Source organism: Podarcis cretensis, assembly GCF_951804945.1.
Source record: "Podarcis cretensis genome assembly, chromosome: 10".
In the NCBI taxonomy this organism is placed as follows: Eukaryota; Metazoa; Chordata; class Lepidosauria; order Squamata; family Lacertidae; genus Podarcis; species Podarcis cretensis.
Window position 1 is genome coordinate 23,025,695 of NC_137179.1, and position 21,462 is coordinate 23,047,156.

The 21,462-nt window shown below is 45.8% G+C and overlaps 2 protein-coding genes across 5 annotated transcripts in view; one reads left to right on the top strand and one right to left on the bottom strand.

Annotated features, from left to right (window-relative positions):
- Window positions 1-1,264: 1,264 nt before the first annotated feature.
- On the bottom strand, window positions 1,265-10,224 carry ADCK2 (aarF domain containing kinase 2). The gene is made up of 8 exons (XM_079992564.1): window positions 8,522-10,224; window positions 7,177-7,323; window positions 6,762-6,890; window positions 5,304-5,399; window positions 4,394-4,645; window positions 3,296-3,424; window positions 2,780-2,833; window positions 1,265-2,237 (listed from the first exon to the last, which is right to left on the bottom strand). Exons 1-8 carry the CDS (start codon window positions 9,482-9,484, stop codon window positions 2,091-2,093), a joined length of 1,917 nt encoding a protein of 638 aa, XP_079848690.1. The 5' UTR covers window positions 9,485-10,224; the 3' UTR covers window positions 1,265-2,090.
- An 8,844-nt stretch (window positions 10,225-19,068) lies between these two features.
- DENND2A (DENN domain containing 2A) overlaps window positions 19,069-21,462 on the top strand; it is a 64,373-nt gene continuing 61,979 nt past the window's right edge. For 2 of the 4 annotated variants that reach the window (XM_079992279.1, XM_079992278.1), the window contains exon 1: window positions 19,071-19,472. The gene's annotated coding sequence lies outside the window, so the exon portion shown is untranslated. Of the gene's footprint in view, window positions 19,473-21,462 lie in introns of all 4 variants that reach the window. The other 2 variants (XM_079992277.1, XM_079992280.1) reach the window with 2 other exon arrangements.

Below are 21,462 nucleotides of genomic sequence, written 5' to 3' on the forward strand. Positions count from 1 at the left end.
CCTATTTCGAATGCTATTTCTATTTCCAATGCTGCGCAAGCTGGAACGTGTGCAGAGGAAACCAATCCTTATGACGAACAGTTAAGGGAGCTGGGTGTGTTTAGCCTGGGGGGGGGAGGAGTCTGAGAGGAGATATGATAGCCATCTTCAAATATCTAAAGGGCTGTCACATGGAGGATGGAACAAGCTTGTTTTCTCTTGCTCTGGAGGGTAAGACTCAAACCAGTGGATTCAAGTTACAAGATAGGAGGTTCCAACTAAACATACAGAAAAACTTTCTGACAATAAGAGCTGCTCAACAGTGGAATGGACTCCCTTGGGAGGTTGTGGACTTTCCTTCCTAGTTGTTGTTTTGTTTTGTTTTTAAGCATTTGTCATGGATGCTTTCGTTCAGATTCCTGCACTGAAGAAGAGGAGTTTGGATTTGATATCCCGCTTTATCACTACCCGAAGGAGTCTCAAAGCGGCTAACATTCTCCTTTCCCTTCCTCTCCCACAAGAAACACTCTGTGAGGTGAGTGGGGCTGAGAGATTTCAGAGAAGTGTGACTAGCCCAAGGTCACCCAGCAGCTGCATGTGGAGGAGCGGAGACGCGAACCCGTTCACCAGATTATGAGTCTACCGCTCTTAACCACTACACCACACTGGCTCTCCTAGATTGAACTAGATGACCCTCGGGGTCCAACACTACAATTCTGTGACTCTATGATTCTGATTAAGTCTGGAATTTCTCAGTGTCAAAAGTAAGCAGAGACCAGCAGAGCTGGCTCCATGTTTTGAGGAGTAGCATCTTGGGCAAAATGCCCCATAGCGCCCACTAGCCATGCCATCACCTGTTGCAATAGCAGCTCCTCATTCGGACAATGGCACAGGACCAGGAGCACTAACTGCATGGAGTGCCCAGTGCTGCCACCATCTAGGAAAGAAAAGATGGCTGCCTTGTTGCACTCAGGTCAGTGTCAGGCCCTCCCAGGGCTCTGATGCCTCAGCAGTTGCCAAGGACACCATCCTCTAAGATCAGCCCTGCAGACCAGGTGGAGCAGACGCAGAACAGTTTCTACTACAGACCTGTCAAGTGGGTAGTCCATCATTTCTACACGGTGCAACAAGCTCAAGTTCCACAGCAATGTTCAGGCGTCTTTCTCTGCGGCTCATTGGCAAGTCCATTGTGTGTGCCGTGCCACAAGCAATATGTCACGGAAAAGCAGTGTGAGGGGCTGCTGTCCTCTTTGTCTAAGCAATGCTGAACCACACAAAGGGCCTCTTCCCATTCAGAGCTGTTTATTCATAAACCCAGTTTCCCCAGTATCAAAGGTGACATTTAGAACCAAATCAATCCATTTGTAAAAACAAGTATTTTTTAATTCCCCATGTGGACAGAAGCAGCTGCTTAGCAGCATAAGAGCAAAGAGCACCAAAACAGAATTTCAAACATGTCATGTTCCAAACACATTTTAGACAAATTTAGCAGAAGATAGGCAAGATTCTTATCATGCACCATACCAATATTAAATGAAGAGTGTTTGCTTTTCATTCTGAAAGTACAGTTTGATGTATAAGCTGCCTTTACCTTTCCGATTCTTGGCAATGGAGCAAGGCAAGCACTGAGGCTGTAAACAGGCATGATGTCCTTAAAGCTTGCAATATTGGGGAGATGGGAACAGTCTCTGGTAGGCTCACCTATCTAGAGGTGACTTGATAGGGAGCCCAACCCACACAGGGCCGTAATTTCCTTTGAACTACAGGAGAACTGCATTCCCTAAAACCACCTGTGGCTCCCTCCAGACCTTGCTGTACCCCATTAGCCCCAAGCCAGCACAACCAATGGTCAGAGATAATGGGAGTTGTAGTTTCCTGGAGGGCTACAGTTTCCCCACTCTTGCCGTAATGGGAATAGATATCAATTATCACAATCCAAATGGAGATGTTTCAGCCCCTGAACACTTCTGGTCTCAATATGAATAAACTGAACAGCAGTTCTCAGCCAAGTCTTCCGGTTTTAAACATAGAGGTTGAAAGCCACCCGACGGGTAGCAAATGAGTAGTTCTTCAATGAAAGGGCCTCAAAAGACCACCCTAACCAGTGTCCATCACTGTGCCAGGAGGGGACTTGGAGCTTTGATTAGAAAAGGTTTAGCTGCCTTGAGGATATCCAGTTCAGGGTCCAGTGAGCGTCCAAGGCCTTCCAAAACCATAATGGCAAAGACCACAGAGGCAAAGTTGCTCTCCAGCTTTACCTGGAAGCACAAAAGTCATCAAGAAGGTAAAAGTGGATCATTGCTGTACGGAAATCAATACCAAGTCTTATTTGCTCTGCAAGCCAAGAAAGAGATTACAGTATATGTGACCACATATTGAGATCCCTAACAATGCAAATATTTCCCCCCCTGTTGCTTTCATTGATTATTCTCATATGTTCACTGCTAAACACTTCTAACATTTAAACCTAGCATCCTTATACATTCTGTCCAATCCAGCTGGCTGTGTATAATTTCCAGTGTGTGTGTGGATGGGGAAGAGGAGCAAGGAAATTCAATTTAACTTACACTTCTGGGTTTCAATGCACAACATAGCAGCTTCTGAGCACAACACTGACTCATTTTTTAAAGCTTTTTGGCACTTTTGAATTTTGGACTAGGATTAGAATATGCAATCTTTCAAGCTTTTTCTGTTCCAGTAAGTTCCCCATTCCAAGTTAAACTCTGGTTAAACACCCTTCAGGTGACATGGTCTGGTGCAGCTGTGAAGAAGAATAAACCTAACACAGAGATGATCTCACCTGATGCGTCATCAGTAACTTGAAAACACTGGACAGCAGGCTTGCTACTTGGAACTAGAATGCAAAGGGGTTTAAAATGTCATTCATTCCATTCATCCAGACACTGTAACTGCAGTAAATGGTCCATTGGCCTGATCCAGCAGGCTCTCGTTATTACATCTTGTTGTCTGTGATACAGAAATATAAACATCTAGATATATTGCATTTATTAATTTATGTATTCATATATTTGTACTGTATACTCATATTGGAATATTTAGAATTATATATAGTGTCGATTTAACAACACAAGAAACAGTAACTGTTTTTCATTGTTTTAATTTTTGGAATTTGTTGCATGCATAATAAAATTATATATATCAGTGTGTGACACCTGCATATCAGAAATTGTACACCTAGAGGTGGGATTATCACTTACGGTAGACTTAAGCAATCTGTAGAATAAAGCATTTTCTACTTTGAATTATCGCGCAGCAACTTGAGAGAGAAGACCAAGCTTTGATGTGGGCTACTGACCTTTCCCAAAGCTACAGTGCTGTCCCTGGCCTTTGTCACCAGCTCTGCCATGTCAGCTTTGAATCTCTCCACATCCTTGCACCGGTTAGCTCTGGAGTGATGAAGGATTAACTCTGCCACTCTCTCCCCCTGCGGAATAAATCAGGCAGGCTATTCACCCAAGCAAGACTCAGGTACTCTTCCTCGTTGAGCAAAATTTACAGAGACAGAGCTTCTAGTCTAGTTAAAATAGAGCTGAGCTTGAAAAATATTGCAAATGAAGCTATTCTGTGAGGTTGTTTTACAACCTACATTGGCTCCCAGTACGTTTCCAAGCACAATTCAAAGTGTTGGTGCTGACCTTTAAAGCCCTAAATGGCCTCGGCCTAGTATACCTGAAGGAGCGTCTCCACCCCCATCGTTCTGCCCGGACACTGAGGTCTAGCTCTGAGGGCCTTCTGGCAGTTCCCTCACTGCAAGAAGCCAAGTTACAGGGAACCAGGCAGAGGGCCTTCTCGGTAGTGGCACCCGCCCTGTGGAACGCCCTCCCATCAGATGTCAAAGAGAACAACAAATACAAGACTTTTAGAAGACATCTGAAGGCAGCCCTGATTTTAATGTTTGATGCATTACTGTATTTTAATATTTTGTTGGAAGCCACCCAGAGTGGCTGGGGAAGCCCAGCCAGCAGATGGGCAGGGTATAAATAAATAAGTTGTTGTTGTTGTTGTTGTTGTTGTTGTTGTTGTTGTTGTTGTTGTTACAATCAAGTGGTTTATCAATTTTATGGTATAAATAAATAAGAAAGAAATATACTCTGGGTGGAATTCAACACAGCGCTAAGGAGATTGTTCAATCAGCGCAAGCATTTCTGCTCGCCCAATGGAAGCATCTCCCTTCTCCCCATTCATCCCCATGCATTTTGTGAGATCTCCAAACCCTCTAGAGTGAATTGTGGTGTGGAGGAAGCCCCACTGCATCAGCAAGAGTCCCTGCTCCAGCTTCTGCTAGCAGAACAGAGTAGCTGAATCCAGCCCTAGAAGCTGCCATGTCCAGCCCAAAGCCAAACAGGATCTCCATTACCAGCTGCTATGAGAAATGGTTGAAAAGAGCTAATACCTGCCCTAATACCACAGCAGTGAAGACCGCCCGGAAGTTCTTGAGATCTGGACCCTGCAGCTCTGCTATGATTCCTGCATCCAGAAGCACCAGTCGAAGTGGGGGGCGAGAAGGCTGCACTTCCAGAATGAGTGTGTCCAACAGGTCCACAATGGTGGTCCGGTCCTCGGGGTGATCACAGAAGTCCTCTGCGCCCTGGACCAAGATATTCCCAGGGTGCAGGTCAGCATGGACAAAGTTATCAACAAACACCTGAAGGATTGAAAAATCAGAACTTGGTTGAAAAAATGGCAACCCGAGAGCTTCTCAAATCAATGAAGTAATTTATTAAGAGGACAGGCTCTTGGTGAGTAGTAGGATATTTTGCTCTGCACATTTAACTCCTGGGTTTAATCTCTTGGATCACCATATCAAGGCTGCCGGGAAATAGCAGGGCTGGGAGATACCCACTACCAGACAGGGGACATAGTGTATTGAACTGGGCAAGCAGGAGCTGCATAAAAATGTTGCTGTGTGGAATGCTTCTTTTTGCAGTTCAGCTATTCACTCCTCTACAATCCTCTATTCCATTTCTCCCACCCAGTTTTCTAGGTCTACTCACCACACAACATGCCAGCAGCATTTCTTGAACTGTTTTGGGGTTCCCTCACTCCTTAGGCTTTTCCTACTAAAGGTTTTGTTTATTTTTTTACTTCCACCACCTTCAGGGTTGCCAAAAAGCCCCTCTCTTGTGACTGGGTGTTGTCATTTGGGCTAAGTACGGGCCCTCAGAGAGTTGATTCCAATCATGTAACTGAGGGGCTTTCTGATCAAAAACTTGAAAATTCATACAGCAGATTCTCTGCCTTGCAGGCTGCCTGCAGAGGCAAGCCAATCCTAAATTGCAAACCAACCAACAGAGGCCTCTTACCATCTTTAGAATCATGTCCATACCCATCTGAGCTATTTTCCAGCGCAGCTCCTTTGTGGCCTCAGTCTGCAGGTACTGGGCTATGGGCGTGCTCTCCTGAAGCAGAAAGAACCTAAATCAGGAAAGCCCTTTGAGCTTGTCAGGGGCACATTAATAAGCCTTTTGGAGGACAATGGGGTTACTTTTTAAGGGGGGAAGGAGATCAAAGGGGAAGAGTATACTCTGTTGCTGACCACCTGATGTGATCCAGCTTTCTCCTCCTACTGTCATTCATGAATTTTTGAGGCTGCAAAGTCTCAGCCCCTGAGGGTTGGAGACATCCTATCCTCGTGCTAGTCCTGCACAACATAGAAATGTTATTAGGGTTTTGTGGCCTTCTGAGATTGGGCTGGATGAATCCCAAGCTGGGCTGGATGAATCCCAAGCTGGAATTAAGATCGCCGGAAGAAATATCAACAACCTCAAATATGCAGATGACACAACCTTGATGGCAGAAAGTGAGGAGGAATTAAAGAACCTTTTAATGAGGGTGAAAGAGGAGAGTGCAAAATATGGTCTGAAGCTCAACATCAAAAAAACGAAGATCAAGGCCACTGGTCCCATCACCTCCTGGCAAACAGAAGGGGAAGAAATGGAGGCAGTGAGATATTTTACTTTCTTGGGCTCCATGATCACTGCAGATGATGACAGCAGTCACAAAATTAAAAGATGCCTGCTCCTTGGGAGAAAGGCGATGGCAAACCTAGACAGCATCTTAAAAAGCAGAGACATCACCTTACCAACAAAGGTCTGTATAGTTAAAGCCATGGTTTTCCCAGTAGTGATGTATGGAAGTGAGAGCAGGACCATAAAGAAGGCTGATCGATGAAGAATTGATGCTTTTGAATTATGGTGCTGGAGGAGACTCTTGAGAGTCCCATGGACTGCAAGAAGATCAAACGTATTCATTCTTAAGGAAATCAGCCCTGAGTGCTCACTGGAAGCTCACTGGAAGGACAGATCGTGAAGCTGAGAAGAGAAGACTCCCTGGAAAAGACCCTGATGCTGGGAAAGATGGAGGCACAAGGAGAAGGGGATGACAGAGGACGAGATGGTTGGACAGTGTTCTCGAAGCTACAAACATGAATCTGACCAAACTGCAGGAGGCAGCGGAAGACAGGAGTGCCTGGCGTGCTCTGGTCCATGGGGTCACGAAGAGTCGGACACGACTAAACGACTAAACAACAAGCCTTCTGAGGCCAGAACACTTTTGTCAAGAGTGATGATCAGCAGAAGTGACACTGCTCTGTGCACCCCCTTTTTCACACCCAAACTGCTTGAGGGTGTCAACTTTATTAAGCAGCTCAGCTGCTCACAAAGGGGTCTGCTTGCTAGGCCAAAGAAACCTCCTGCTCTCCTGCAGCTGTCTGGACAAAAGATAAGCCAGCTCTCCCTGTCCTGCACATTCCACATTCTCACCTCATATGTTTCCACGAGGATGCTTCTCGTCACGAAAGGGCGAAGAGGAACTGGGAACTTCACATAATCCACAGCTTGGAAGTTAAGACGGAAGCGTTCCAGGTTCCTTGCTTCATAGCGCAAGTCAATCTAAAGAAACAAACTGCAGAGAATCAAGAGCAGTGGTGCCCGTAGCGGCCGAAGACAGGGAGTGAGGACCCAGGCAAAGCCAGCTATTTCCAGTTTTGTGCCCATCCTCTTCCCTGCTGAGTGGTACAAGGACAACACAGGGATGGAGGAGGAGGAACTAACAAGGCAGGGCCAGTAAGAAGTCAGGCAAGTGGGAGCTGGCTGAGGGTAGGCAGAAGTTAAGGTGCAGAGCCCCATGAACAAGCCTCCACTGATCAAGCAGACCCCAAACCAAAGTTCTTCCCACCTGCTGAATCATTAGTTTCTCAAACTCCTCCACAATCTCTGTCAGGCTGAGCCACTTGACCCCCGGGAGAAGCTCAAGGAGTCGACTGCCAGTCTTCATCAGAAACAGGTCCATTTGGACCTGGTCAGCTAATCCGGGGTGCAGCACCTATGCAAACGAAAAAAGGTAGCCAGAGAATTCCTTATTACATGCAATTGTCAAGCCAGTCGGGATGGGTAATCTGTGGCCCTCCAGATATTGCTAGACTACAGCTCCCATCATCCCTAACTATTGGCCGTGCTAGCTGGGGCTGACAGGAGTTGGAGTGCAACAACATCTGGAGCACCCCAAGTTCCACACCCCTGTTTTATAGGGATAAGATGACCAGACTGAACTGAAGATTCACAAGAGCAAGGGGGAACTTGCAAGTGGATCATGCACCCCATTTATAAGCTGCCATTGGCTGCCACCAGTGGGGAAACCAGCAGATGCTTGGGACAGGCCAAAGCTCAGTAGAGCACAGAAGGTACCATGTTCGATCCCTGCCAACTCCAGGTAGGTCTGAGACAGATTCCTCCCTTAAATCCTGGAGGGTTACTGCCAGTCAATGTTGATAATACTGACCAATGGTCGGACTTAGGGAGCATATTATATATTATATTATATTATATTATATTATATTATATTATAATTATTTATATACACCCCTTCAAGGGTCACAGGGTAGCTTACAATATAGAAACAAAAAAAAATACATATCATAATAACAAACAAACAAAATAACACCCACCACCACCCACCCACAGTTTAAAAGGCCATAAATTGAATTATCCAAAGGCTTAGGAGAAGAGGAATGTTTTCGCCTGGCGGTTAAAGCTATATAATGAAGGCACTAGGCTAGCCTCCCTGGGGAGAGCATTCCACAAATGGGGGGCCACTGCAGAAGAGGTCTGTTTTAATGTCACCACCCTCCAGACCTCTCACACAAAGAAGGGCCTCAGATTATGATTGCAGTGTCTGGGTCAGTTCATAAGGGGAGAGGCGGTCCTTGAGGTAAATCCATCTTGTCAGCCTCCTCCTAATCACCACCACCATTTTGGACCTTTTCCTTCCAAGAATATGAAATGGTTTTAGTATCTGTTAAGTCAAATGGATAGCTTAGTTGCCTAGAGCATGGTGCCAAGATGCCAACTTTGCAGGTTCAGTCCCCATAAGGGACATCTGCCTATTCCTGCATTGCAGGGGGTTGAACTAAGATGATCCTCAGGGTCCCCTTCCAGCCCTATGATATCTAAGTCAGAAGTCAGTCATACTAAGTGCGATAGGACTAACTCCGAGCTAAGGAAGCACAGAATTGTGGTCTTACTTTAATGGCTACTGGAACAAGGCGGTCCCTCTTGGGACAGGATAAAGCTGTGTCCAGGTATCCAGAAACAGAATTCTGCTTAATGTGTCCATCAAAGCCATCATTTGGAAGCAACCGACGGACACCACCTCCTTCAGAAATGCTTCCATCCTTCCTCTTCCAAAGCCACCTGAGGACTCCCTTAAGACCAGACACCTGCCAGGCTTCCAGAGCAGACTCCACCGCAGTGCCCTTGGAGAGTTCCTTCAGCACCGGCTGTCCAAGAGTGGAGATGTCCACGTAAGCTTTGTACACCTGGGCGATGCAGCCAGACCCAACGGGTTCCTGGCTGTCAAAGGTGAAGACCTTTTCCCAGCCTTCCCCCAGATATTTCTCCAAAGAACGTTGGGTGTAGCCCCAAGGGTGAGGGACCACCTTGATGTGGAGCTTGGAGAACTTGGCGCAGAACTCTTCAGAGAAGAGGTCCCTCCTTGTGCTTGCCCACTGCCCCAGTTTGATGTAGGTGGGGCCCGAAGACTCCGTCGCCTTGAGCAGAAGGTGGAGCCAGAGCGATGCAAAACCCGGGGAGACGTAGCTCAAGGGGTAAAGCCAAATCAAAGGCCCAAACTTCAGCAGGAGGACGCAGGCTCGGATCGCGAGGGAAAAGGCTAGTCCTAAACGCTGGAGGAAACCAGCTGGAGAAAGGCCCCCTTTGTTGAGGCAGGCATCTCCTTTTATTTGGGCTCCTCCATTGGGTGCCCCTTCGCACCTTGCACCCCAAGGTAATCCCACAGCCCCCCAGCACACCAGAGAGGTCTTTACCAAGGCTTTGCATGGAAAGCAGCTTGGAGCATCGCCAGCGAAGAACCAGAGATGAGGCCCCCTACCCAATGTCCTTCCTGTACACAGAGAGCTTCTCACAGTGAGGATTCTGGCATTAGAAAGGAAAACCCGGACAGTGGAAAAGCAGTACGATGTAGTCATAGTCCTGGAGACATCAAGGAGCAGGAGGGAGACGCCTGGAGGGGGCGCTGCTTATGTTCCCGGCCCCCACTTTGGAAAGCATTTGAGAATAGACTGCAGAACGAGTTTACAAACAGGCAATCGGCAATCTTGAAACAGAGGCGGTTGCTGCGTCGCAAAACAAAAGAAGACTCCCGCCTACTGCCTAGGCATTTCAGCACCTGAATATCTGCTTTTACATCATTTAATCTCAGGCATGAGCGGGCGTGGTGGCGTCATCATCCCACGGCCCTTCACCCACCAGCGATCCTGGAATCCATCAGCTCGAATTTCATGCAGGGTTAACGAGATCTGGAGATGCAGAGGTCACTGGATCCACTACCGGGGCGTGACCAACGAAGACCCGCGTTGCCACGGGTTCCTCTGGATTTCACTCACCGAGTTAGCCTTCCTTTTTGTGCGCTTGGTCTTCTTCCGCGGGAACCCGCTCATTTATCCGCTGCTCCTCGTCGGTGTCGTGAAGAGCAGAAAGAGGTGGAAATACTCAGCATCATCAAATCGCAACTGTGAATCTGAGCTGGACCCACAGCCGGCGGATTGAAGGCTCCATCCGTAGAACTTCCACGTGCTCTTTGACCGGCTTTGCCTCGCGGGGGAGCGGAGAGAACCAAAACGATACACAGCGTCCCAGTTCCAGGGACTTCCGCAAAGACAGAGTTGCGGGGCGGAGACTCCGCCTCTTAAAGATACAGCGCAGATGCAGCTGGCCAGAGCTTGGGAGTGGGAGGCGGCCACAGTATATCCCTGCAGAAGCAACACGATGAGAAAAAATGCAAGGGCATTCCGGAAGAAAGGACTGTATCTCTTTTTAAAATAAAAGCAGTGCACCTGATCATATGCATGTCCGCTCAGAACTAGAGTTTTCCAGTAAGTTTGAGTCTTACGGCTTAGGCCCCAACCGAGATCGCAGTTTTCCACTGCCGGTATTTCATATTAGCACAGCAAACTAGGAAGATTGTATCATCGCCAATTGTTTCTGTGGCGAATGGCCAAAGAGCCTTGAATAAACTTTCGCTTAATCGGTTTTTCATTCTACTGTAGTTACCCTGATTTATGACTCTTGCATACGCCTTCTCTCCTAGCCAGCTGTCGCGTGCTTCCACAGGCTGCGTATGGAATTATTTAAAATACTGTTTTCATTTGAATGGTGCTACCACAACCTTCAATGGGACGCAGGTGGCGCTGTGGGTTAAAGCCTCAGCGCCTAGGACTTGCCATCGAAAGGTCGGCAGTTCGAATCCCTGCGGCGGGGTGCGCTCCCGTTGCTCGGTCCCAGCGCCTGCCAACCTAGCAGTTCGAAAGCACCTCCGGGTGCAAGTAGATAAATAGGGACCGCTTACCAGCGGGAAGGTAAACGGCGTTTCCGTGTGCGGCTCTGGCTCACCAGAGCAGCGATGTCACGCTGGCCACGTGACCCGGAAGTGTCTCCGGACAGCGCTGGCCCCTGGCCTCTTAAGTGAGATGGGCGCACAACCCCAGAGTCTGTCAAGACTGGCCCGTACGGGCAGGGGTACCTTTACCTTTACCTTTACCACAACCTTCACAGACTATACGTGCGACGGAATACGGCATCGGCCATTGAGGGTGGGGGGATCTCTCCTTGTTAGAGAAATGCGTTCTATGATGGTTGCATAGGAGCCAACTCCAAGGGGGCTGAGGTCCCTTCGCCCCCCACCCCAATAAAATATTTGAGGGGGTCCGCCCCCCCCATGTTGATGGGCATTGCCATTCAAATAGTGTGTGCACCGTGTCATGTGATCGATTATGCGAGACGGGACTTATCTGCCCCCCCCCCGCGCATTTTATTCAAATTGGCCCCACGGGATGGTTGTAAGTTTCAGCAACCGAACCTTAGGATGAGCTTTTTTGTCCGTTTCAGATGCCCTTCCTTACAGCTCGTCTATTTGCAGGATTTTCTCTGGTGTGATGTAAGGCTCTGAAACTCCTTATTGGCGTTATGCATTTCCTTTGTCACTCAAGCCTGGAAGTATCTAGAGTCAGCAGCTGCTGCCCACTGAGCCACATCTCTTTCTACAGGGAGAATTGGGATCTGGTTTTGGCGCCTTGCCTTCAACACCCGAAAAGTACTACTGTCAGTCAGTGTAAACGACTGCTTTAAAAAACGGTGTTGTACAATAGATGGTATGGCCACTAGATGGAAGCATATGTAGCCTTTTGAATTGTAGGACTGGTTTTGTTTCCAGGTGCTGAATTGTTGTGATCAGTTACACCTCCAGGGTTAATTTGCCCCCCTCTAATGAAAAAAAGTGGGGACGCGGATGGCGCTGTGGGTTAAACCACAGAGCCTAGGGCGAAACGGTGAAGTCTACTATGATTAAATGGGCACAAGACGTTGGACATAATATTATGTTTGCTGACTGGGAACAGTTATGGACCACCGGTATGAAATTTACGGCATGTAATGCCTTAAGAGAGAATATTATGAAAATGATGTATAGGTGGTACATGACCCCAGTCAAGCTTGCAAAAATTTATCATTTGCCCGATAATAAATGTTGGAAATGTAAAGAGACTGAAGGTACATTCTTTCACCTTTGGTGGACGTGCCCAAGGATCAAGGCTTTCTGGGAAATGATCTATAATGAAATGAAAAAGGTATTTAAATATACCTTCCTGAAGAAACCAGAGGCCTTTCTCCTGGGCATGGTTGGCCAATTGGTGCCAAAGAAGGACAGAACTTTTTTTATGTATGCGACAAGAGCAGCAAGAATACTCATCGCAAAATATTGGAAGACACAAGATCTACCCACTCTGGAAGAATGGCAGATGAAGGACTATATGGGACTGGCAGAAATGACCGGCAGAATCCGAGACCAGGGAAAAGAGTCAGCGGAAGAAGACTGGAAGAAGTTTAAAGACTATTTACAGAAATATTGCAAAATTAATGAATGTTAGAACGATGTTGGACAGAAATTAAGGGGTTTCCAGCTGTAATGCTTAAGAGATATGAAAAATAAGGTTTAGAAATAAGTAAAAACTAAATGGTGAGGATTTGCTGAACTAACCCTAACCCTAACCCTAACAATTTGAATTGGAATACAAGAAAGGGAGGTATGAGGAGGTCTGGAAAATAAGTTACAAGAAAATAAGTAATGGAAATTCTATGTGTTTTTAATTATTTTTGTATTTTTATATTTTTGCATTTATGTTATTTTTTCTTTTTTTATTTCACATTGTATTATTTCTGGAAAACTTTAATAAATATGCTATAAAAAAATAAATAAACCACAGAGCCTAGGGCTTGCTGATCAGAAGGTCGGTGATTCAAATCCCTGCGACGGGGTGAGCTCCCGTTGCTCAGTCCCTGCTCCTGCCAACCTAGCAGTTCGAAAGCATGTCAAAGTGCAGGTAGGGCATGTCAAAGCGGCGGGAAGGTAAACGGCATTTCCGTGCGCTGCTCTGGTTTGCCAGAAGCGGCTTAGTCATGCTGGCCGCATGACCCGGAAGCTGTACGCTGGCTCCCTCGGCCAATAAAGCCAAATGAGCGCCGCAACCCCAGAGTCGGCCACGACTGGACCTCATGGTCAGGGGTCCCTTTACCTTTTTAATGAAAAAAGTATCTTAGCTTGGGGCCTTCCCACCCACCCACGTCCCACTGTAAGGACAACACACCTGCTGCCCTTGCTGCCTGGAGCTGATAAGACTTGTAGTTTCAAAGGCTGCAAAACAGCCGCAGTTTTTGGAAGGGATGATAGCTTCAAGAATGCAGAAAATCCTGAATCTCTCAGGCAACAGAAGAACTTTTCTGGCTCCTGCGAGTCAAAACTGAGATGCCAGTTTGTTCAACATAATATATTGCCTTTCGTAATGTTTCCCAGCGGCAATCATTCAGGGCAGGTTCCAGCAATGGGCCAGGTGGGTCACTGGCAGTGGGCCAAGGAACTCAGACGGACCCCTCACTGGCCCCAGCCCAATCCTGCCGGCCGTGGGAGAATCGGTGTAGCAGCCTGGGCCCTGTGCTTTATGAGGCCCCCATGCTGATAATTGCCACTGCTGGATTGGTGCAGCTGCCACTACCTAGAAGCAGGGAACTTCTGAAAGCTGATTGCATGGAATAAACTGGAGGTGCAATAACTTAAATCAAGCTAGATAGCTCAGTTAGTTAGAGCATAGTGCTGATAACGCCAAGGTTGCAGGTTTGAACCCCGTAAGGGAGAGCTGCATATTCCTGCATCACAGGGGGTTGACTAGATGATCCTCAGGGACCCTTTAAATTCTAAGATTCAAGCTAAATCTCAGTTACCTTGTTCTGGAATATAACCTTGCTGGTGCCCAAAATTATTTATTTACATTATGACCACACCATTTCCTGATTAAAAATATTGGGAATCAGAAAAAGATCAGCAGCAAGATGACAAATTCAATGCACAATATATTTTGTTTCCTCTACAGGGTTCAGCGGTCATTTATTTTCTCTATTTTATTTCTATGTTTCTCTATTGCAATATATATTTCTATATTGTCTCGGATTTACACTGCCTTAGTTGTATTCCGAGTTGACCTGTTGAACTGATAGACTTAGTAATTTAAATTCATTTATTTTAATAGGCCTACTCTGAGTAAGACGTATTTGGCTATCACTCCAATTATTAAACACACCAGCACACAAAACCACCAAAAAAGCTAATCAGAGAGAGAGATAAAATGCTAGTTTCACATTGAAAAAACTAAACAGCTGTGGAGCTCCAGAGCAGATTCTGGGAGTGTTCAAGGGGAGGAAAGAAAAGTGGCCTTTAATAAGCATATAAGGTATGAGAAATGACTCTCCACGAATGCTGCTGAATTACAGCCATCACCTACAGTTAGTGTACGTACGTTCAGTATAGAGGCTGTCTTCTTTCTTGTGCTTATCTCTGCCAGCAAAATACAGAAAAAGAACAGGCTTTCCCAAAGAACTTGTTTCTGTGTTGTGTCAAAGGCTAGCCGATGCTCCTTTTGTAAAGCACAAAGGCCCTGGGGGTGAAAACTATACTCCGTATTGTCAGACACAATGGGGTCTTTGTCTGTGATGTTTGGGTCTCTTGGACACTGCTCTATAAAATAGGTCTAGAATGCTGCTACACAGAGCTTGGATTCATATAGGCATGGAGAAATGCCATCATCTTCCAGCACCATGATGGACACAATCCACCAGAAATGTATCCTGTGCCAAGAATGGGAATTCCTCGGGGTTGCTCAGTGAAATAATTTTTAGACGCTTACCAAAGGTGGGGGAGAGGATGACTCTTTAGATGGTAATGTGTATGACTTCAGCATATTTGTTGTATCTTAATTCTCACACCAAGGAAATTTGCACAAGCCCCATCCTGGTCCTCTCAGAGGCTTAAAGAAGCCCTGGCCTTTTCTGGCCTCTGAGGCCCCCAAACCATAATAAATGCTGCCATGGAGAAATAATGACACTCGAAAACAAAATAAAGCACACAAAAAATAAGAAGAGTGAAACAAAAATTGATTTTTTTTTAATATAAAAAATAACTAAATGCTTTTCTAGCGTTTTTCTGTTGAAATGCATTACTTGTTAAGGGGAAATCTTGCTTTCCTGCAATGTCAAAGTTGATATTAAGCATATGACAACCTCTGTATCAGTTAACAAAAAAGTTCTCTTTTACCAAATCACATCTCTTATTTGCTTAAATTTGTAGCTCTGGATTGAGAGGATACCCCAGTTTGATCTGATACTGTACACATAAAAACAAAGGGATGCGGGTGGCACTGTAGTCTAAACCACAGAGCCTAGGGTTTGCCAATCAGAAGGGCGGCGGTCTGAATCCCCGTGACGGGCTGAGCTCCCGTTGCTCAGTCCCTGCTCCTGCCAACCTAGCATTTCAAAAGCACGTCAAAGTGCAAGTAGATAAATAGGTACCATTCCGGTGGGAAGGTAAACAGCGTTTTCGTGTGCTGCTCTGGTTCACCAGAAGCGGCTTAGTCTTGCTGGCCACATGACCCAGAAGCTGTACGCTGGCTCCCTCAACTAGTAAAGCGAGATGAGCACCGCAACCCCAGAGTTGGCCACGACTGGATCTAACGGTCAGGGGTCCCTTTACCTTTACATAAAAACAAGTTGCAGAACTAATCAAATGGCAAAAAATTAAGAAGTGTCTAAATTTGAGGGTCTGCTTGAGGCCCAGGATCCAAATTGCCCTTCTGCCCCCCAGCCATTGACCCTGGCCCCACCCCCAACTGTTACACACTGTTATTGAAAGCTCTGTTCTGCCTTTCCTCTGTAATACTTCTGTCCTCCACTGATTGAAAAACCAGGAAGGTTTTCTTTTGAAGTATGCTAGAAAAGTAGAATAATCTTACCACTTATTATCAGTGGGGTAGAAAATACCCGGCAGCTGCGTTTACAATGGCACACTATGCATTGTGCAATGCCTATGTGCTTGTGTGTTTGGAGACAATATATTCCTTCCCTACTCAGAGATTTCAGTTGCAATCCTGAACACATTTAACCAGGAATAATTTAGCCATGGCAGAGACAAATGCGTAGGAGAGTGAGATCAAAACAGGCACGATGTTAAATCCCAAAGCTTGCAGTTTCCAACATTCTTAAAACAAAATGCAGTCTTAGGCTGAAATCCTGTCCCCCTTACATTGACTTAAATACTTCAAAGTCACTTCTGAGTAGACATGTATAGGATGGTGTTAGATTCTGCCAGATGCAAAGCCGATTTCAGGTGGCACTGAGGTCTGGTGTTGCCCTATTTTTAAATCTGGACAGGGATGACGGGAGTGTGTTCAGCAACGACTGGAGGGTCAAAGGCTCCCTAGCTGTGCAAGGGCAACAAAGCTCATTAAACTACTTTAATGGCATAAGCCTAAAGTTCTACTATAAGCTAGAATCTCTCCTGCAGAAGAGTGATAGGCTGAAAGCACCCTGTATCCTGGAGTTCTGACTAGTTCCAGTAGATGGCGATCATAGAACCTTATGTAGGGTTTGATATGTCATTAAGCCCCAGCAGAAGTATAGTAACAGCATTGGTGCTTTATCTTCAGTTTGTGAAAATCAGTTTAGGGCAGCGTCAATTGTTTCCATACCAGAAGCCTTGATTTAGAAAAGAGCCTGATGCATTGTACTGTTTGTATTTCTGATCAATTAGAAATAAGTCTCTGGTAAGGGGGTGGTATGTGCATGTGAATGAATTGTGCTAATTAAGGGAAACTGAAACGAGGGGTGGGGAGTGAATCTGTTAAACAGGTGCTGGTGTGAAAAATGGATGAATTTACGCTGTTCATGAAATTGTATTTGAATGTATACTCGGCGACTGCTCAGAATGTCAAACAGTTCCTTCTTCTGAATCCACAAATACGTGGTAAAGAACACATAACCAAATGCAGGGGAAAAATTAAAATGAGTGTTGTGACACTTTAAAGATTTGACAAATTTATTATGGCAAGAGCTTTTCTAAATTAGCATCCAGTTCATTAAGTACTACTCCCAGGTGTCAGGAAACAGCTACACATGAGCATAGAGAGAGAGAAATATATATAAACAGTGAGATCACATGGAAACGCAAAGCAAAAATTACAGTCTGATATAGCGATTTTAAAAGGACAATCAGCAGCAATATTTGGTGAGAAGAAAAACACCTTTAACATTGCTAAAATTAGTTAATTGGTTAACTAATTAATTAAATTGAATCAATGAAGCCGGAAACAGTACAATTCAAGCCATAGCTTTCAGAATTGAATTTACTGATAAGAATTTACTGATAATTTGGCACTTTCATATTGGAGTCTTGCTTTTATTTTTTTGAAATAATTTGTATTATAAGATTTCCATGAACTACAAAGAACGTGCAATCTATCTCCCTCCCTCCCCCCTCCTCTATCTCTCTCTCAGATTATAAAGTCTTTTGGTTACGTTCAATGAAAAATGTAAAACAATATGATATCCAAAGGTAGGGGCAAAGGGCAAAGGGCGGGTGGTCAACTTGCACACTATCTTGTTGCTTTGTCAGCTTGGTATATATGTGGAGTTTTTAGGTCAGTGCCAATCCCTTCTGAAGTTCAGTTGTTCAGGTTGGCAACAAAGGGCACTTGGAGGTGAAAAGTTACCCTACTGGTTCTTGAATAATTTCATTTTCTGAAAGGTTGTGCCATAATAAATTTAAGACTTCAAGGTACTACAAGACACTTCCCCATCCCCAAACCTTCTTGACTGCAATAGGAACCTAGGAAGCTGTCATTGGCCCATTGAATTTAGGATTGTTGACACGGGCTGGCAGTGGTTGTTTCAAGCAGGAGTTTGTCTCAGCCCTACCTGCAGACACCTGGGACCTTTTGCATCTGTTCTATCCCCAGTTAGGCCAACATGGCTGCCCATTGCAATGTTAGTTTTTATGACATTGTACGGTAGGCTATGACCCCAAATGTGACATGTAAATGATTTTATAGATGAATACCCTAGTGGAAATTATAACCAGAGAGATGGAGTATGCGAGAGAGACCCCCAAATCCTTAGAACTGTAGTTTATCCTGCAAGAGCTACAATTCCCAATCCCTTTTACTAGCTACAGTTCCCAGGATTCTTTGCGGGACGGGTGGCAAATGTGTTTTAAATGCATGGTGTCTGCTGCCAGAGACAGTGAGAAAACCACTTAACGCATTTTGTAATGGAACCACATTAATTGTAGTGTTTTCTGCCTGTATTCACCTAATCAAAAATATGGGGATGCCGTCTCGCTGCTTGGCAGGATATCACCACCAGCTTTTCAAATGGTTGTATGTACCTTGTGATAAATTACAGCTTGGCAAATGGCAATCTGATATGTTTATCCAGGAAGGGACCTGGAATATATCAAGAGTGCACCGCTTTTAAGATCTCTTCCCAGTAAACCACCGGCGCAATTCCCCAATATCTCCAGGGCGAGGTGCCCCTCATCTCCCCACCCCCACCCCAAGAAATCTGGGCATGCTTCCATTTCTGTGGAGCCACAGTCCTTATGCCATACATAAACAGTTCCTGAAGAAATGAATGATTTCACCCCTCTTATGCCCAGGGGTGTGTGTTTACGGCTATATATGTGGCTACATCATTTTCAAGGTAAATAATCTGAGAATAAGTGTTCTCGGGCACGGATCTTTAGCAGGAGCGGAAACGTTAATTTTGATAAAAGTCCTCTGAGCAACTTTGCAAAGCAACTTTGGCTTGGGATGCACTTGAAACGTGATAATAATAATAATAATAAATTGTTTTTTTATGACAGAAGTGGAGGAATTGAAACGGATAGCCCCCTTCCGTAGTTCCCCACCACACCGACCCCCAAATGTTGTCCCCAGGCAGGTCCTGTTTGCAGCCCTCCCCACCCCGTAAATCCTCTAGTATTTTGGGTTGCCATGGCAATGCGGCCTGCTCTTCAGCCAGCTGCAGATTAGCTCACTGGGAAAGAGTCAGGATGGGTCAGGCTAGGGAAGGGTGGGAAGAAAGACACAGGAGGAGGAGAAAAGAAAAGAGGGGGAGGGGGGGAAAGAAAGGGGGTGGTATTAGGCTTTGGAGGGGGAAGGAAGAAAGAGAGAGAGCGCCATAAAGTCAGGAAAAGAAGCGGTCGGGATGGGGGGCGGGGAGAAAAGCAGCTGATGGGGTTTTTTTTAGGGGGGAGAGAATTGCAGCAGCGACAGCAAGAGGAGGGAAAGGGAAACTTGGGAAGATTTCGCCGTGGAAGAAGCTGATCCTTCTAATGGAGCAGACGGAGTTGCAAAAAGAGAGGGAAATCCTTTGAAAATCCGTGAGGGGGCTCTGTTAACAAAAGGGAGGAACTACGGCGGGGGCGAGCAGAGCAGAGCAGAGCAAAGGGAACTATGCAAGCAGAGGCTGCTTCGGTCGCTGCTGCTCTTGCTGTTGCTGCTGGAGTCGCCAGGCTGGAGTTTCCCAAGATGAGAACAGAAGGCAGATGGGGGGACAGGCCGGCTACTGCCATTGAGCAAGGTAGGCAGGCGGGGGGGGGCGGTTCTGCCTCTGCCGCGCGGATGGTTTCTTATTTGGGGGGGGGGGGGTGTCTGGCTTCATGTGCCAAATCCTACAGCTTGTGGTGGGAGGGGGAGGTTGGGGAAGGCTCTGTCTTGGGATCCCTTCAAAGTTTGCGGGGGGGCGGGGGGGGGAGAGAAGGGATCTGCTTGTGCAAAATGACCGGGTCGCTTTTGGCTGCGGTGGGGAGGTTGACCAGCAGGAAGGCACTGCTCCCCACTCTCCGTAGATGGGCTGGCGGACCGCATGGGGAACTACAGTACAGTACGTGAAGAAATGCATGTGAGCATCCGTAGAAAACCCCTTTTTGCGAAGATCCTTAAAGCCAGAGATTTTTTTTTTTTAAAAAAAAGTAGTGCCTAACTGCACCGCTGCTGCCCGTAGTTGACTAATGGTCTCTAGGCTTTTGGCTTAGAAGAGGAGGATCGAAAAGGAGGAGAGCAGGTCGGGCTGCCCTATGGAAATCTGTGCGTGAATTCCTAGTGGCGGGATCGTCTGGAACTGATCTGCAGGGTTATCCGTTGGGGTTTATGGAAAACTGGGGGTATTCTGATTCGCTTGAGGGCGGGAGACGTTTCCACAGTGGAGAAAGGGTGACTTATTGCGAAAAGCTGTGAATCGTCATGGAAATGGCTACCTCAAGCACGGGTTTCAAAATGCCACAGAATCTTGTTGGATCCCTCCCCCCCCCCCCCCAAATATCAAATAAGGGAAAGTCTTACCAAATCCACAGGCTTGGTTAAAAGGAATTGTGTGGGTCACACCAGTGGGCGTGGGGAACCCTCCTCCCTTTTCGCCCACATTTTCGGTGCTCTTAGGAATGCAGATAAAACTTTCTGGCATAGAAGCTGCTGAGTTTGCCTTTCCGTTTTCAGGAGCAGCAGATAAAAGGGGTTCAGCCTAGCTGATTCCAGGTCTGTTCAATCTTACTGCAGTGTGATTTAGTTTTACTGTATTAACTTTTAAACCCTATTTAGAGAATTGAGTCCAATTAGGAGTTTCATATCACACTGTTCTGTAAGGTTTTTTCTCTTTCTATGGAAGGTAAACTGAAGTGATGAGTAAATCTTTGCATGGAAATAATCCATCTTCTCTCCATTCATCTTGTTAAAAAGAGAGAGGCTTGGTGAAGGTCTTCACAAGCCTGCTATAAAAAATAGGGATAACTGTTGTTGTTTTAAAAAGATTGTAAAAAAATAATGGGGAGGCTGCAGGAAAAAAACTCAAGTGGAATTCACTAGGTTTTAAAAAACGGAATGGTTTTGTAATAACCCCCAAATTTCTCAATTCACTTGGAAAGCAAAGTTACAGCCTGGGATTGATGAAACGTTTGTACAATGCCATTTTAACTTCCTTAAGCCCATCCATCCAATCTCTTCCCCTCCATTCCCCCCCACAAATACACCCGTTTTTTCTAACAACGTCACCAGAACCTGCTGTAGTTCAGTGAACAGTGCTCTAATTTTACATAAATGTAAAGTCTCCAAGTTCATCCATGGCCATTCCTACCATTGGACAATGTGAGGTGACCTGCCTCAAGCAGGTTTTGTGCTGTGTTGTTTTAAAGGGCAGCAAAATATCATGATGTTAATTTTTAAAATAAATTATACAATTGCCACCATGGAGGCATACCTCGGATCTTCTGCCCCCAAGTGACTCGGTGTTTAGAGTAATCTCTGGCCTTTAGATCCAACCACAGTATGGGATCAATTGACTACCATAGAGGGGAGTGGGATTGTATGGCTGTCAAGTATTTTACCCACTCCAAAAAAATATTACGCATGTATATAGTAGCAAATGGCACATTTCCATTGTCTAGAAAATTGCGACAGTGGTGCTTGCATCACAACAGAGCTTCGTCTTGGATGTAGCTATGAAATGTTCCATATTTTTTTGAGAAGCTTTAAATTTCCAGCACCAGATTCCAAAGTGGAACAACTGAGACAGACAC